The sequence below is a fragment of the Podarcis filfolensis genome (assembly GCF_964270895.1).
Source record: "Podarcis filfolensis genome assembly, chromosome: 14".
Taxonomy (NCBI): domain Eukaryota; kingdom Metazoa; phylum Chordata; class Lepidosauria; order Squamata; family Lacertidae; genus Podarcis; species Podarcis filfolensis.
In genome coordinates this window covers 52,323,552-52,341,311 of record NC_139616.1, presented here as the reverse complement: position 1 = coordinate 52,341,311, position 17,760 = coordinate 52,323,552, and the positions used below count along the sequence as shown (strand labels likewise).

Genomic DNA, 17,760 nt, shown 5'->3' with positions numbered 1-17,760 from the left:
ACAACGATGCAGCGGAAAAAACTGCTTTTGTTTCCTGACTTGTCAGGAATATTTGATGCTACAGAGAGAGTAACAGAGCGACATAGGAGAGGGGACTTTCGCTCCATTGCTTTTCACTGCCACTGATCAAGAGGGACCAGTATACAGTAGGTATACATTTTGTGCCCCCCAGAATTCAGCGCTCGGGTGCCCCACACCCCTTGCACCCCTGGGTAAAGACGGCCCGGTTTGCACAAGGCTCAAGCCCACTGCTTCTCTGAAAAAAAACCCAACCTGCATTTTCCTCCTCCTAGAGCTCACCCCCTTGTCCGCTGACCTTCAGCAGCCCACTGCATCAGAGAGCGTCCCAAGGGGTCCCTGCCTGCCACCTTGCCCAACAAAGTCACGGGGTGGGGGGCTTGCTGGCTACTTTCTGCTTCCCCTGGGAATCTGCTCAGCCACCAGGAGCTCAAGAGGTCTGGCCACATGGCAGACTCCCCCGATGTTCTTCACCTCCATGCCTCTGGCCGCCCCACACCTTCCACCCAATAACCACAACCATCAGCTCTCTTTCCTCCTTCGAGGCCCCAGCCTTTGCCTGTTGCCTGGGAGGGCCTTGCGATGGATGGACTGACTCTCTCAAGGCAAATCTGAAAAAATGTAGCAAAAACACCGACAACTGGGAAACACTGGCCTGCGAGCGCTCCAGTTGGAGAACAGCTTTACCAAAGGTGTCATTGACTATGAAGACACTCAAACTCAGAACGCAAGGGAGAAACAGTGCTAAGAGGAAGGGCGTTTGGCAAACCCTCACCAGGATCAACTCCCGCCTGGAAACCAACGTTCCCACTGTGGAAGGACGTGTGGATCCAGAATTGGCATCCAGTCACTTACGGACTCACTGTTAAAACAGTCAAAACAAAAAAAATTTTTTTTTTTTTCTTTCTTTCCAGTAGCACCTTAAAGACCAACTAAGTTAGTTCTTGGTATGAGCTTTCGTGTGCATGCACACTTCGTCAGATACCATCTGACGAAGTGTGCATGCACACGAAAGCTCATACCAAGAACTAACTTAGTTGGTCTTTAAGGTGCTACTGGAAAGAAAGAAAAAAAAAAAAAATTTTTTGTTTTGACTATGGCAGACCAACACGGCTACCTTTCTGTAACTGTTAAAACAGTGTTCACGGAAGACCATCTCACTCAGCTACGAGGGATCGCCAAAGAGAATTGATAATGGGGTGGAGGCAATGGGGCCCTTGATATGTCCAGCTGTCCTTTGCCAAGAACAAATTGTCGCTGTTTTTGGGGTTGAATATATGCTATCTGGTAATTTATGGACCTAATAGGTATCTCAAGCCATTTGCACATGTTGCCCTGAAACCAGTCCATGCAGAATGTAGGCACCCTATATATAGAAAGGAGCAAACCAGGGGTATTTGAGGGAGCAGGCTAGCAGGCGGGGCCCAGGACTTACATCATAGGAGCCTACACAACACACAACACTCTTGCCGTATGTAGGTTTTATTTTACATTGGTACCTTGGTTTACCACCATAATCTGTTCCAGAGGTCCGGTTGTAAACCAAAACAGGTTGTAACCAAAGGCGCGCTTTCGCCAGTGGGGTCTCCCCCCCAAAATGGGTTGTAATCCAAAAAAAGGAACACACACTTTCGGGTTTGACATGGTTGTAATCCACAGCGGTTGCAAACCAAGGTACCACTGTATTCGTTTTTTATTTTATATTTTGGAAATGTACATCCAGGGGTTTTTTTCCCTTTAATTTTTTTGGGGTGCCCCCAAGAGAGTGAGCTAGAGCTTGTTTAGCTTACACGTAAATCCTGCCCTGGCTGCCCCTCCAGTGGCAGAGAGTTCCGCCAGACTGGTCTCTTGTCGGCCAAGGAGCCTCGCCAACCATAGCTGTCAACTTTCCCCCTTTTTTAAGGGAAATTCCCTTATTCCGATTAGGATTCCTCGCAAGAAAAGGGAAACGTTGCCAGCTACGGCGCCGGCGGTGCAGCGATGGGTCCGGGCTCGACGTGCTCCCTCCCTTTCGCCGCTGCTGCGCCTCGGCTCGCGCCTTTACGGCGGTCGGCGGGGCTGGGGGCGTGTCCCGGCGCGCTGACGCCACCGCGCACGCCCCGCCCCTCCGTCTCTGGAAAAGAGAAGAGAAAAAACTTTTCTCTTTTTTTTTTTAATTGAGGAATCAACAGCCGCCATCTTGTCGCGGAGCCGGAGCGCGTCGCGGGCGGGAGCCGGGCCGGGCCGGGGCGAGAGCCAGCCAGCCAGCCGGGAGGGCGGGCCGACGGGCACCTCGAGGCGGGAGACGCCGCCGCCGCCGCCGCCGGACCCCGAGGCCGGCCCTCGCCGAGACCCCGCCGGGCCGGGCGCCGCGCCGGGGAGGCGGGCAGAGACGCCGCTGAGGAGACGCCGCCCGCCCGCCCGCTCGCCTGCCTGTCAGGGGCCTGGTGGGCCGCGCCGCCCGCCCGCCCGCCCGCCTCCGCCCGTGGGCCCGAGCCGAGGCCGCGCGGCTGGGAGGGGCGAGCGGGGGGGTCGGGCGAGGGAGCGCCCGCGAGAGCGAGCGGCGGGCGGGCGGCGGGCGGCGGGCGGGCGCCATCCGGGCACCTCCTGGGCCAGGGGGAGGGGCGCCGGGCCTGCCTGCCTCCTCCCCTCCGCCGGCCATGGGGGGGCAGCAGCAGCAGTGGCGGCGCCCCGAGGCCCCTCCGCCCCCCGCGCCCCTCCGGCGCTGACCGCCGCCGCCGCCGAGAAGAGGAGGACGACGACGACGACCGGGAGCCGCTGCCTCCGGGCGGCAGCAGCAGCAGCGCCAGCGCTACGGGGACGCCGAGGAGGAGCCGCCGCTGCTGCAGGCCATGGCGGAGAACTTGCTGGACGGGCCGCCCAACGCCAAGCGGGCCAAGCTCAACTCGCCCGGCTTCTCCGCCGCCGACACCGCAGGTGAGCCCGGCCCCGGAGCCTGCCGGCCTGCCCCTTCTTCTCCCGCCGGCTTGGTCCGGGCGCAGAGCGGGGCTCCGGTCCCTCTCGCCCTCCGGAACGCGGGGCCGCCGCTGAGAAGCCGGGTCCGGGTTGGGCCAGGAAGACCCGCTGGAGGCGAAGGGGGGGAGAGAGACGCGCTGCGCCTCCCTGGCCCCCCCGGTCTCGGGGATCCCGCGCAGGTGCGCCCGGCAGCCGCGCACATGGACTCCTCGGGTTCAGGGATGGAAGGGAGGCGGAGTTTCCACGGGGGTCCGGAATGGATCGCCCTCGCTCTCCGCACATCCCCGGGAAGGGCGGACCGACGGCTCATTCGGTGGGGTTGCAGGTTCCAAGTGCCCCCGGGCCAACCATGGGGGGGCTTTGGGATACTGGGGCGCTTGGCTTCTATTCCAGCATGTTGAGCCTTCTGCTACCCATTGATGGGAAGTAACATTGTGGCCACGGGAGGATGCTGAAGAACGCTGTATCCTTCTGCCACAGCCTGATCCCTCGTCCCTTGGAAGTTTTCTGTCTGCACAATGTTGCGCTAATGTCAGTTCTGCTGTACAACTTCAAGGGTTGAGCGTTAAGCATTAGGTCTTACGGCGGGGGACAAAAGGTGGCTTGGTGTTGGAATACATTTTGCGCTTTCAGGCATTTGGATGGAGTGCTGGATTGCCTCAGGCTCTCCAAATGTGTCATCGGGGTTATGGTAGAAGGAGCTTCAGTAGATGGTTTCTCTGATGATATGCAGGGTGCTACAGGTAGCCAGCTCATGAGATGCCTGTTCTTGCAGTATTTAGCTTTCAAATTATTCAATGTTTCCACAATTTGGACTATATTCCAATAGCTATTTAACTCCGTGGAACTCCTCCATCAGAAATGAACTTTGTCTCAATGAAGGAGAGAGCTTGCTTGGCAATGTGGCATCCCAGCTATGGAATGCCCTCCCTAGAGAGGTACACCTGACGCCAACTTGGTTTTCTTTTAAGTGCTGGGCAAAATATTTTCTATTTATCCAGATGTTTAAAAGCATTTTCACTATTGAGACTATTTTAAACTGTCTCATCAGGTGGTGGCTTTGTAGCTTTATTTTTGGTTTGCTTGTTTATTGCTTTTAAACTGTTTGAAATATCGGATAAAATGTTCCATGTTAATATTTTAAACTGATAATTTGGGCTTGAAATTATGTAAAAAGAAATATTTACCTAGTTAATGCCATATTGAAATAATGTGACATTTCTGAGACCCTAGTACTGAAACTATATGCATGCATTGTACACCCCAAACTCAGTTAAGGAGTTGGTTCATATGTAGTGCTGCACCATGGTTTGGTCCTGTACTCATGTGTCCCACTGTCTGGTTTTCAGCAAACAAGTTTGCATGTAACAGTAAGCTAAACTATGGCTTATTGGGACTGTGCGAAGGTGTTCGCTCCCTGAGTGGAGCTTGGACCCTTTTATAGTCCCGTGCAGCATTGGCAGCAAAGCCAAGGTATGCCTTAGCACGTTGTTTGAACACAGGATCATAATTAAGCTTTCTCTTCCTTAAACACCTTCTGCAGCAAAGAAAAAACCTCAGCTATAAATCATGGTTAGGGAAGAGAGAGCTTAACTATGGTGCTGGGTCCAAACAACATGCTAAACCCTACCTTGGCTTAGTTGCCACTGCCATGCTGGGCTGAGCTAAAAGGACCAGGGAGGAGCAAAGTGACTGGGATCTCCTCTTTGGGAGCCTTGTGTTTGTGCGAAGCCACGGTCTGCCTTAGTGTTACATGTGAACGTGGCCATTATTTTCAAACAGAGTTTGTGCAAGCCTTGGAAACTAGGCTTTGAAGTGGATCTTCGAACCAAAAGTGGTGCTGAGTATGGCTTGGTGAGATTCTACTAATAGGCTTCTACATGGAAAGGGTGTTGCAGTATCTGCTTCTAACATACTTCGCCATTAGCGATGTGCAGTACTGACATAAACATCAGATTAGTTTTTCCTAAATTTGTGTGTGCTGCTTCATTCTTGATTGCTCTTTGTTTTGTTATGATGTGGAAGGTACATTAGTTCATTCCACGTTTAACTCACCCTTCCTTCTAGACACTAAGGTAGGCATCCCCAAACTTGGCCCTCCAGATGTTTTGGGACTACAATTCCCATCATCCCTGACCACTGTTCCTGTGAGCTAGGGATGGTGAGAGTTGTAGTTCCAAAACATCTGGAGGGCTGAGTTTGGGGTTGCCTGCACTAAGGTGTTGACAGGTCCCCACTCTCCCTCTCTTTCAAGGCTAACATAAAATATTTGATTTAGATCTGAATACTATCTTGAAGCAGTTCTACTGTGGAAAAAAGTTCATAAACCTCATGCATATGGAGACTAGATTTAAAAAGAGAGGAAAAGGTTTGACAGATTGTTATTTGCTTAAAGACTTTGCTTCCCAGCCATACTTGAGTAGAGATAGTTGAGAGGGCAGCATTGCATTTTCCCCCTTGTTCCTGCATGCACCTAATTTACTGGTATTTTGCTTCTTGCGTACAAGGTACTTTTGCGTTATGCTAAAGTTAAGCCATATGGTGCCTTATACAACAATTTAAAACATGTTGGGCTGCTCAGCAAAGTATCAGAATACAGAAGGGCTTCGCTTTTCTTTAGCAACTGCCTCTCAGTTATTTGAACGGGGAAGCTGGAACATGTAGGCATAGTTTCACACAGCAGAACTTGTCTTGAGCAGGGTTGCTGAGCAGCTGCATCAAGAAGCAAATCAACTGGGTGTGAATGTTCTGTCTCTTACATCAACCTCTTCTGTTCACCTTGCAGATTTTGAGCCCCTGTTTGACTTGGAAAATGATCTTCCGGATGAGCTGATCCCTAATGGAGAGTTGAGTCTCTTAAGCAGCAGTGGGAACCTTATTCAAGATGCAGCTTCCAAACACAAGCAACTTTCTGAACTTCTGAGGGGAGGCAGCGGCTCTTCTCTTAACCCGGGAATTGGGGCCGTGAACTCCAGCAGTGCTGCCACACCAGGAGTGAATAACCAAGTCCAGGGGCAGCCGAGTGGCGTCACCATTAGCGGCTTGGGCGTCCTGGGCAAGAACCCCTTAAGCCAGGCGGACGCTGCTGCATCGAGTCTGGCCAAGCAGGCCGCCAGCACTTCTGGGCCTAGCACCCCAGCCGCCCCGGCCTTGAACTCCCAAGCCCAGAAGCAAGTGGGGATGGTGGCCAGCAGCCCAGCAGCCTCCCAGGCAGGAGCTGCAATGTGCATGAACACGGGCTTCAACCAGGCTCACCCGGGTCTTCACAACAGTAACTCTGGCGGCCACACGTTAATGAACCAGGCCCAGCAAGGGCAAGGGCAGGTAATGAATGGATCCCTTGGAGCAGCTGGAAGAGGACGAGGTGCCGGGATGCAGTATTCTACCCCCGCCATGCAGGGAAATGCAAGCAGCGTGCTGGCAGAGACCTTGACACAGGTGTCTCCTCAAATGACGGGTCATACGGGCCTGAACACAGCCCAGGCAGGAGCCATGGCAAAAGTACGTGGCACTCACTTCCGTTTTTTTGTTATAGTGTCTCTTGAACTGATCTTACGGATGCTAAAGTTGAAGATGTTTGCTTCTGGCTTGGGTCTAACTGGTCTCCGTGGGCAGCTATCATAATTCTTGTAGGAATAAATACGACAGAATTGTCATAAGCGGTCAAGGAATTAGCTGGGCCAGTTAAAGTATTGATTCTTCGTGTTTAGTGAGGAGGATAATGTTAAATCTTGCAAGTGTGCCTCTATAACCTTACTTTTAAATATGTGCCCTTGTGTTACTGTTTCTCAAACACTGTTTTTCACAAGCAACAATTGTTGACAACTGCCAGATAAGTCAGGCGCCACTTTTGTGGTACAGTCAAACCTTGATTGTCAAACATAATCCGTTCCAAGAGCCTGTTTGGCTTCCGAAATGTTCGACAAGCGAAGCACGGCTTCAATTGGCTGCAGGAGCATCCTGCACTCAAGTAGAAGCTATGTCCGACGTTCAACTTCCAAAAAACGTTCCAATACCGGAACACTTCTGGGTTTTCAGCGTTCGGGAGCCGAAACGTACAGTAATGGAGGTGTTTGGGAGCCGAGGATTGGCTGTACCTGGTAAACTTCATTTTTCTTGGAACTGCACCCTTAGGGTTGTATCCAGCTAAGCTCTACTCAGCGTAGACCTTTAAAAATTCATGGATCTGAGTTAATCATGTCCATTGTTTTAATGGGTCTTTCTTCTCTGAGTAGGACTAGCCTTGGATACAGCTCTTAATACTTCCAGGTATTACAGTGTTGTAAATATTCAGTGTTAAGGAGCCCTTTATTCTATTGCTGTTCAGGAAAGGATTTTTTTTGGACTTCAGCATCTCTACTAAATGCTGCCACCAGTTGCAGGGAAGAAGACAGCTGAACAGAAAGCAAACTTGTATACCTGGGTGGAATAAAGGGGATTTTGTCAGGTACTCTAGACAAGCAAGAGCACCCCACTCCCAGAAATGTTCTGAGGGTCATATCATCACCTCAGCTTACTTTAAATTAACATTCAATGTTAAGGTCCCCTAATGGGGGATTGGGAAGAGTCTGTGCATATTCGTTGTCGTCATCATCTGGCTGTAGAGCAGGGATGGGGGAATCTTGTTCAACCTGAGGGCTGCTGTCCCCTGTAGAAGATCTGCTGTGGGGATACATGCCAGTGGTAGATGAGGCCAGAGGCAAAAAAGTTGGCAGAGCAATGGCTATGCAATCTTTTCACAGTAGAGTATATTTCACCCTCACAAAGAGGGTTTTATACACACACAGTAAAAGCACTTGAGGTAGATGTGGCCCAGCGCAGGAGAGGGATGGCCTGGGGAGATCCCAAGGGCCAGACAGAGAAGCCTGAAGGTCCCTGCTTCTGCTATGGATCACAGATATTTTACTGTGTTGGATACCTTGTCTTCAGAGGAATTGAAAAAAAGTAACATGTACATCCGTAACACTGATTTGTACTTAAGACCCAGAACCCAAAATGAATATCTTCTCCGCCTCAAAACTTCTGAGGGTCAAGTACTGAAAATGTAATAGGTATGAGTTTCTGTATTCTAATTCCAGGTGATCACAGCTCCTCCTCAGAGGGATTAGAATTGGAGGGTCTGCAGTGAATCACTGAAGTCTCACCTACCTTGAGGAGTTGCATGCTCTTCCATCTGTCCATGGCAAAGCAGACTTCGCTGCCTTTTGCTTTTCATGCAAAATGTGAAGTTTTGACTTCAGGAGATAAAATTAGTGTGGCAAAAGTGTGTGTGTGTGTGTGTAGATGTGATCTTTTCTCCCTTTGGACCTGGAAGCTTGTAATAGCTATTGCCCGGTTGTGAAAACCTTGTTTTTGGATGAGGAGCTGTAGAAGGTGGCGGAGATTCACTCCAAGTGCCATTGGACGTAGTGGATTATCTGGGTCCATTTTCATCCAGGTTCAGTGCTAGGTTTGATCCTGAGTCAGTCTTGCCATGATGAATGACCATTGTTGGGGGAGAAGTGTGACCCTGTTGATTCTCTCAGTGGCTTTGACCATGTTATCCTGCTGTATTGTCTCTGAGATGGGAGTCGGTGACTTTTTTTCCCACTGGTTCGCTGCTTTTAACAAATATGTATTCTGGGGGTGCTTCTGCATCCAACATTGTTACTTGCAGATTCAGGTGGCCTTTTCCATTTTGAGGTGGTTCATTGGCCAGGACTGTCCTAGGCAAGGATAGTCCGGGGTCACAGTGATCTGTGCTCTAGTATCCTCCTGACTGCATTGCTGTGATGTACTGCAGGAGTCAGCAAACTATGGGCCTCGGGCCAGATCAGGGCCCACCTGGGTCCGGCCCGCACCGCAAAGCCGAGGCTCCCGGCGATGGTGACAGGAGGAAGAGGCCGAGTGGCGGTGGCTCTGCCAATCAAACGCTGCACCCGGTTTACCTCAGTGGCGCTTGATTGGCAGAGACGTCCCTGCGCCGCACTGAGGTAAACCATTTGATTGGCAGAGCTGCCACTACTCGGCCTCTTCCTCCCGCCGCCGCCGATGCCCTGGTGCTCCTGTGGGCCAGAGAGCGGAGCAGACGAGCTTGCTCTGCCTACCCACGAGAAGGTAAGCGCAGGGGGTGGGGAGGAGGACTACTTGCCGCCCTCGCCTCTTCTTCCAGCTCGCTCACACACACCCCGTTCTGCTTCTCCGGCCCACCACAAGGTCTGAGGGACAATGGACCAGCCTGCTGCTAAGAAAAATTTGCCCACCCCTGATGTATTGTATGTGGGGCTGCCCTTGAAGATTGTCAGAAAACATGAATTGCCTGTCAGAATTTTAACTGGTGGACTCAACCCAATTCTAAAAGAATTATGTTGACTGCCTATTTGCTTTCAAGCCCAATCAGAAACACTGTTGCTTACCTTTAAGAATCCTACATGTCTTGGGATCCAAATACTTTAAGAATTGCCTCTTCTATATACCAGTCTGCCAGGTTCTTGGGATCATCAAAAGAGGCTCCTCTCTGTATTCCACTGTTTGCAGAAGCTTGCTATGTGGTGATTTGGGATAAACCCTTCTCCTTGTTGGTGCCTTGTCTGGAATGACTGGACCAAACTTTGTTATAACTTAAGTGGCATGTTAAGACTGACACATTTTCCCAAGCATTTTAATTTGGTTTGTTTTAATGGTTGCATTTTGTGTGTGTGTGTGTGTGTTGTATGTTACATTATTTGCTTTTTTATGTTCTGGTGTCTGTGTAGATGAAGAGTTGGTTATACAGTAAATAGTTTAAATTTAAAGAAGTAGCATTGGTCAGCAGCTAGTTTTGCTGGCAGGCCACTGAAATTGCATGTGATAAAGGACAATAGACTTCCATAGGTACTGGAGAGAACTCCCGTGGACTCCAGACTGTGTACTTGAGTCTCACGGACATTATCTATGTGGCAGAAAGCCAAGATATCAGTTGTCCTTTTTACTTGGGTTAAGGTTTTGCAGCTGTTGCCCCACCCAGAAAGGATTTTAGGTAATTTAGCTTGGTGTTCTTGTGAATGGAAGTCATATTGGCTCCAAATCCCTACCCGCAGTTAATGCAGGCTTCCTCAACCTTGGCGCTTCAGATGTTCTGAGACTACAATTCTCACCATCCCTGACCACTGGTCCTGCTAGCTAAGGATCATAGGAGTTGTAGGCCAAAAAACATCTGGGAGGGGCAAGGTTGAGGAAACCTGAGTTAATGTCTCCATGAAATCTTTCAATCACTAGTTTGTGGAGCTCGCCCCTTGGTTGCTGTATGTTTCCCTTGTTGCTGAAGAGGTACATCTAGCTTCTTCAGGGCCATAGAATTTTAAGTTGGAAGGGATCCTGATGGTTCTCTAGTCCACCTCCTGCAATGCAGGAATCTCAGCTAGGTCATAAATGACAAATGACCACCCACCCTCTTCTCAAAAACCTCCAAGAAAGGAGTCCACAACCTTCCAAGGGAGACTGTTCCACTGTCGAACAGCTCTTACCATCAGAAAGGTCTTCCTGATGTTGATTTGGAATCTCCTTTCTTGCCACTTGAAGCCATTTTATGGCATTTTATTATGTTTTATATTTTGCTGGAAGCTGCCCAGAGTAGCTGGGGAAACCCAGCCACGTGGGCGGGGTATAAGCAATAAAATTATCATTATCATTATTGGTTCGAGTCCTACCCTCCAGAGCAGGAGGAAACAAGCTTGCTCCATCTTCCAAGTGACAGCATTTAGATATTTGAAGAAGACCCTCACATCTCCTCTCAGCCTCCTCTTTTCCAGGCTAAACATACCCAGCTCCTTCAACCTTTCCAGGCGCTTTATCATCTTGGTCACTCTCCTCTGCACACATTTCAGCTTGTCAATATCCTCCTTAAATTATGGTGCGCAGAACTGGACACGGGACTCCAGGTGTGGTTTGACCAAGGCACAATGGAGTGGTACTAGTGCTTTCCTTGATCGGGACACTAGACTTCTGTTGATGCAGCCTAGAATAGCATGAGCTTTTTTGCTGCTGCATCACACTGTTGACTCATGTTCAGCTTGTGGTCTGCCTAGATGTTTTTCACATGTGCTACTGGCAAGGCAGGTGTCCCCCATCTTCTATTCGTGCAGCTGGTTATTCCTGTCTGTGCAGAATCTTACATTTGTCTCTGCTGAAATTAATTTTCTTAGGTTGGGCCCTGTTCTCCAATCTGTTACGGTTATATTGAATCCCAATTCTGTTTTCTGCTGCATGGGCTACCTTTCCGAGTTTGGTGTCGTTTGCAAATTGGATGAGCATCCCCTCAGTATCTTCACCCAGGTTTATAAAGACATTGAACAACAACAGGCCCAGGCCAGAGCCCTGCAGCCATGCAGTCCCCCACTTGTCCCTTTTCTCCATGATGACAAGGAAGCGTTAGTGAACCCAACTCTTTGGGTTGGGTCAGTCAACCAATTATAAATCCACCTAACAGTTATCGCATCCAGGCCACATTTTACCATCTTGTCCGTAAGTATATCATGGGGGAATCTATCATAGGCCTTATTGAAATCAAGATACACTGCATCCACAGCATTCCCTTGATCCACCAAGCTTGTAACTCTATAAAAAATGAATTGAGCCTTAGTAACCACAGCTGCAAGGTCAACTGCACTGGTTTTCCAACCTACGTTGTGGTCTTTATAGTCCTGCACTGTTTCTACCTCTTACTTTGATTCACCTAGAATCCCAGTTATCCTACAACTTTGTTTTGGTCAAACTCATTTAGAAGCTCTTCCTTCACTTTAGGCTGACTTAAGTTTCCGCAAGCAGGTTTAACGTCGATACCTGTTTTCTATCATCCACATTCTGTATTTTTGCAACAGTTTTGTTGTCAGTGTTCTAGTTACAGCCATCTTGCACCTCTAACTTTCCAAAACTTCAGCCTTCCCCCTTTTCGTTTTTGACCCTACTTTGCAGTCTGTCTTTTTCTATTATTTTCACTTTCTGTATTTCAGTGCCAGTAATATGCAATAGCCATGGTTTTCTTAACACGGATGGTGCTTCTTGGAAGCATAATACAGATTTCTTTTATTAACCAACAAACTTTGCTTACAAAAAAACTGGACTCTCCTCCCCCCCCCCCTTTTCATTACATTCAGTGGGAATTATATTAAAGGATGTAATTTTAGACCTTTCCCAGTGTTGCTCCCAAACCGTTACCCACTTAGTTTCAGCACAAGGCCTTGTTACAGGCTGATCTGGTGTTTAATGGCACCACCACTAAACTAGAGGACTCAGCAGATAAGCTACCAGGAACTTCCAGAGAATTGTGGGTTGAAACTGGGGATGGGGACCAAACATCTAGGCCTCTGCCTGAGATGGTAGTCAACCGCTCTGCTCAGACTGTACCTTCCGCTGTCCACCACCACTGACATTGGGGTCATATCATTGTAAGCCCCTATGACACACACACCTGGGCAAATCATAACACCAGCACCCAGCACCGCTAAGCGCAGCACAGAGACGAGGGCCACAGATGATAAGCTAGCAACTAGCAGTAAGCACACCTTACACTGCCATTTGGAAGACTGAAATGCCTTCTCCACACTTCTCCCCTGACCTCCTGCTCCTCAGGAGGAACCCATCAAACGAAATCCTAACTGTCCTGTAAATCCCCCAAATGGCGATATCCTTTGGTGTTAGCCTCTTTGGGGGTGACCTGACCACAGTCCAGCCCACTGCTGGTAAGAGAGTTCTTACTACTCTTGCTTTGTTCACTCAGCCAGCAGTCAAATCTGCAGCACTTTGCAGTCGGCCAGAAGACCCCTCTAACCTGCAGGCAAATACTAAGTGGGACAAGGCAGCCAAGCAACTGATGCCGACAAATGCACTCTCTCTCTCCCCGCCCTCCTCTTTCTCTGGCCGGGAGAGCAGGCGGGGGCCAGGATAGTGCCAACCAGCCCCTGCTCCTTCATCTTCCTGTGGGTCTGCTTCCAAGGAGGAGGGATGGCAAAGTCTCTTCTTATAGCCAAGGCCAGGTTCTGGACCATGCCCACACTCCAGCTAGGTTCATTCAGCCAGTGATCAAACAGTGCCACTGATAGCATCCTTGCAATTATAAAAACAAGGAAAGCCATTCTAAATGGAGCAGAATGGTACAAATTCAGCAAAGCAACTCTTGAGGGCCAGGGCAAAGAGGTGCGTCTTCAGCATGCTATGGAAGCTGTACAGTGAAGGTGTTAGGAGCACCTCTGGGGGGAGGGAGTTCCACAGTTTAGAGGCTGCCACAAGGAAAGACCTCCCCCCCGGAGTGCCATTCCCCACACTTTTGAGGGTGGTGGAACTACCAAGAGACACAAACTGACCCACTCACTCAGAAAGAGATCTAAACACCCATGAAGGTCGGTAGGGATGGAGGTGGCCAGATATTTGGGGCACAAGTCATGTATTTTGTGTTTTTACCTTTTATCTTTATGTTATGAACCGCCCTGAAATTTTCAGATAAAGCATGCTATACAAATTGAATAAATAAACAATAGAATAGATAAAATTTAGGGCTTTAAGCACTTGAATTAGACAGTATAGGGTATAGGGGACCACTGGCTCTCCAGATGTTGCTGAACTACAACTCCCATCACTGGCATTGGCTCATGTGTGCTAGGGCTGATGGGAGTTGTAGTTTGAAATTGTGGCTTTCCTCAGGGTGTTGAGGGTGGGGTTAGATGGAGGTACCTCTCTGCTCATAATGCATAATTGACTTTGAGAACTCTTTGCAACAAGTAGCTTAGATGGACTATAAGAAAACGATTGGACAAATTTGTGAGTGCTTCAGATGCAGCGCTCCTCTGGTCAGTGCCAGGAACAAACAGCAGGCCTGGGAGTTAGCCTTGTGCTCTCCTTGTGAGCTGCTCAGAGGTGTCTGGTCAGCCCCAGAATGGGAAACAAGGCTGGTGTTGATGGCCTTTGATTAGATGAGATGCTGAGGTGGCTTTTGATGTGGCCCAATCCTCAACACTTGCAGGAGGGTGCAGTAAGTCTGATGATGTAAGGGCATTGCAAATAAAATGACAAAAAGGAAGAGAGAACCTCAGAAAGGTATGTCTCTTCCCACACCATATGGGGGTGCACATTCCATGTTGCAGGCACGTGCTGCAACACACACACACACACACACACACCCCTTTCAGCAGATTGTAGCAGGCAGTGCAATGAGGGCAAGGGCAGAGGCCAGCTTGGCTTTGTGGAACTGTGACCAGCATTTAAAGGCATGTCTTAACCTACACTGAAGCAACCGGAAGCATGTTTTTAATAATCACTATTTAATTCACGGCAAAAGTGCTGGGCTTTACATTGACCGAGTTAGAGGTTTGTCTAAGCTTTGCCCTTTGAATGTTGTCTTAAGGCAACTTTGTTCGAGAATTGCACAGGGAAGGACTGCCACTCACTGGCAGAACATGCTATTTGCATACAGAAGGTATCACAGGTTCAGTTCCTGGCAGCATTTCCAGTTAAAAAAGCAGGTGATGGGAAAGACCCTGGAGGGCTGTTGCGTGCCAGAGTAGACAGCATTGGTCTTAGGTGTAAGGCAGCTTCTCATGTAAATCATTATATTCAGCAACATAAGAATATTGGAGGAGCCTTGCTTGTCCAGACTAGTTACTTGAAGCTCTGCGTGAAGACCAGGAGTCCCGTTCCACTCCTGTCTCCAGCAGCTGCTTTCCAGAAGCATGCAGCCCCCTAATCCTGAAGGTGTGAGGTGTTGGGAGTGGAAAGTGAATATATAAACTCTAATGCAAGCACACCAGCAGGGCCTGAATACAGAAAAGGTGTAGAACACTGACCACCTACATTTTCAGATGCACTGACAATTTGTTCCAGGGAACAGGGCTAAAAAAAATTGAGGCTCCAGAGTTGTTCTTTGGCACTGTCACTTTCCACAGTAGGACGCCTGGTAATGCCTAACACTTTGTAGTTCTGCATAGCATTGTGCTCCCTCAGGACACAACTGAATCATGGCGTTCCTTTGCTACCGTTTGCTCCACTGGTGTCACAAATGGCAGAGAGCCTCAACTGGAGGAAAAATATGCTGGTGTTAAAAATGTACATCCCATCTGATAATGAAAAAAATTGGTAGGTTGCTTAGAGAGAGCCATAAATAAGGAAATACAAGTTAAAAATACTCCTAAATGTTGTTGTTTAGTCGTTTAGTCGTGTCCAACTCTTCGTAACCCCATGGATCAGAGCACGCCAGGCACTTCTGTCTTCCACTGCCTCTCGCAGTGGAAATAGCATCACCTTTAGAGGAGAGAGGCAGCCACTGCAGCCTCCTGGACCCTGGTTGGCTGGTCGACTCAAGGGAGAGCAAAACAGCTGCCATTCTGCCCCTTTGTGCATCATGCTGGCAGCCCTGCACTTACCTCTCCCAGCACTGAGGTTTCAGCAGTAGTTTCCCCCCCCCCCCTTTATAAATTTTGCATAATTACACTTGCAGATGAGTAATTAATTGATTAGTAATTGAGGAACAATGTAACTTTCAAGGTTGTTAGAAGAGGATAAAGATGAAATAAGTCACGATGGTAGAAAAATAAGATGATGAAATAAGTCACAATGATAGAAAAAGTTCATATCACTTAAAATGATGAAACTTACAAAGAGCAGTAGTCACTTGAAGCTCTGCTTGCACACAAAGTGCTTAGAAACTATGGAGGCCACAAAAGTGAGGCTTGAGGGGCAGGAACTGGCCTGCCTACTTGCAGGAGCAGGGGCTTGCCAGTTCAAGCATCAGAACTGCATTGCCTGTCAGAGTAGACAGAGAAGCTGCCATTTGCTCTTCTGCTTTCCGCTTCCAATATGTGATTGGCCATTGTGGCACGCTTCAATCCTTGGGCCATCACAAAGGATGCAGCCCTTACAATTAAGTGTTCTAAGCAGGAATAAAAAGGTAACGGGCAAACAACTTCCTCTTTGTGGGTTGTGTGCTTAACACCATGTTGAGTAGTAAATCTCATTTCTTCAAAAGAAATATTTGCAGTTTGTGGCTGGGGTAAAGCAAAACCATACCTGTGGTTAGATCGCTAACTCATAAGATAGGGGCAGGTTATTCATTCAGCCAGCTGTACTTTTGTACCTGAGACTCAGAAAAATAGATGGCTTTCCTTACTGTCTGTACCCACATTTGGTTGACTTCAAGGCACTAATGGTAATCATGTTGCTTTCATTCCAGATGGGAATGGCCAGTAACCCAAATCCCTTCGGGCAGCCATTTAGTCAAGCTGGAGGGCAGCAGATGGGAGGAGCGGCAGGAGTCAACTCTCCATTACCAAATAAGCCAGGCATGGCAAATAGCTTGTCTCCTTTTCCTTCAGACATCAAGAGTGTTTCAGTTACCAGTGTGCCAAATATGGTGAGTTTTCTGCAGCTCACAATTTTTCTCCATAGTTCTTGTATGCCTTCCATTGACACAAACTTTCTAAGCCTGTAAAAATTGCCCTGAAAAAGACAACTTCTTATATTCAGTAGAAATTGTGTTGGATCTGTCATATGACATGGGGAAATAGAGGCACCCTGAATAGCCTGGAGTCACAGCAGTCAGTGTGATATTTTGGACCGTTTTACCAGACTACCTGCTAAGATGCACGTGCGCAGATGCTGTTTCTTAGCTGGATATTTGGCATCCTTGTGCAGCATTCATTTCAGCAGTTTTCAGGAACAGCTCTGGTGGGTCGTGCTGCTGGAATTTCATCTGTTAGCAACTTTTGTGAAAGTAAGGAAGCTAATGAGAAACATTAATTGTTATGCAACTTTTCTGCTTCAAAAAAATGGACAGTGGGAAACGTATCTATAAATGAAAGGGGTGTTTTTCAAACGTATAGTGCGTATAATTTCTTCAGTCTCTATATCAAGGAAGGAATATGTTTCTGTAGGGTTTTATTTGCTCATGTTTGGCAACTCAAAACACTTTTTGCTTCTGAAAAAATTGAGGTTGGTGGTAATGCAAGACCATTCAGGATTTGGAAACCTCAGATTTTTAACCATAAATATGAGTTGGAGTAAACTCTTGAAACCGTTTGCTATGATCTCTTCCTCTTCTAGCTGTCCCTTCTCATCTTTCCTCCTGTCTTCCTTGCTTGATGAATTGACTACCCTGCTGTCCTCCTCTAAACTCTCCAGATGTGCCCACCTCACCCTGTCCTGTTTTCTGGGTTGCCATCTGTCCTTCCATTATTCTCCTTCACACAATCAGACCCTTTGCTCCTTTTCCCAGCCCGCCCCCCAGCCCCATTTCAAATGTGTCAATACCTCCTCAAGAAACCATCTCTTGGTCCACCTTCCTCATTTGGAGCCTGCTCCATCTGCCATGACTTTTCCTCCTCCAGCTTCACTCTCAACCTCTAAATCTGGTGTCTGCCCCCACCCTCAGCATTCCCCTGCCTTCACAAAGACCACTGGCCCTCCACACTGCAAAATCTAAAACCTCCTTGATACTTCAAACACCTTTGATACTTGATCTCTTCCCTACTTGATTCCTTTTACACGTTAGGTTTCCACGATTCTCCTCTTACTTAAGCATTCTTTCAGTTTTTTGGTAGGCATAAGCTCTTCCACTGCTTTTCTCCTCTTTCTATTGGTATCTCTGCACACACTGTCCCTAGGTGACCTTAGTAAACCCCATGGCCTTTACAAAAAAATAATAATTAAAAAATTGTCCAGTAGCACCTTAGAGACCAACTAAGTTTGTTCTTGGTATTAGTTTTCATGTGCATACACACTTCTTCAGGTGTATTTGGGCACAGTTAGAGACCACAAAACAAACTGATAATGCAGCCCTATAAA

General features: G+C 48.4%; 1 protein-coding gene across 4 annotated transcripts in view; it reads left to right on the top strand.

Annotated features, from left to right (window-relative positions):
- The first annotated feature begins 2,648 nt into the window (after window positions 1-2,648).
- The window catches only part of CREBBP (CREB binding lysine acetyltransferase), a 62,637-nt gene continuing 47,525 nt past the window's right edge, over window positions 2,649-17,760 (top strand). For 2 of the 4 annotated variants that reach the window (XM_083585516.1, XM_083585515.1), the window contains exons 1-3: window positions 2,649-2,934; window positions 5,759-6,474; window positions 16,151-16,330. In XM_083585516.1, coding sequence (XP_083441642.1) covers window positions 2,850-2,934; window positions 5,759-6,474; window positions 16,151-16,330 — 981 coding nt within the window. In that variant the 5' untranslated portion in view covers window positions 2,649-2,849. The remainder of the gene's footprint in view (window positions 2,935-5,758; window positions 6,475-16,150; window positions 16,331-17,760) is intronic. The other 2 variants (XM_083585518.1, XM_083585517.1) reach the window with 2 other exon arrangements.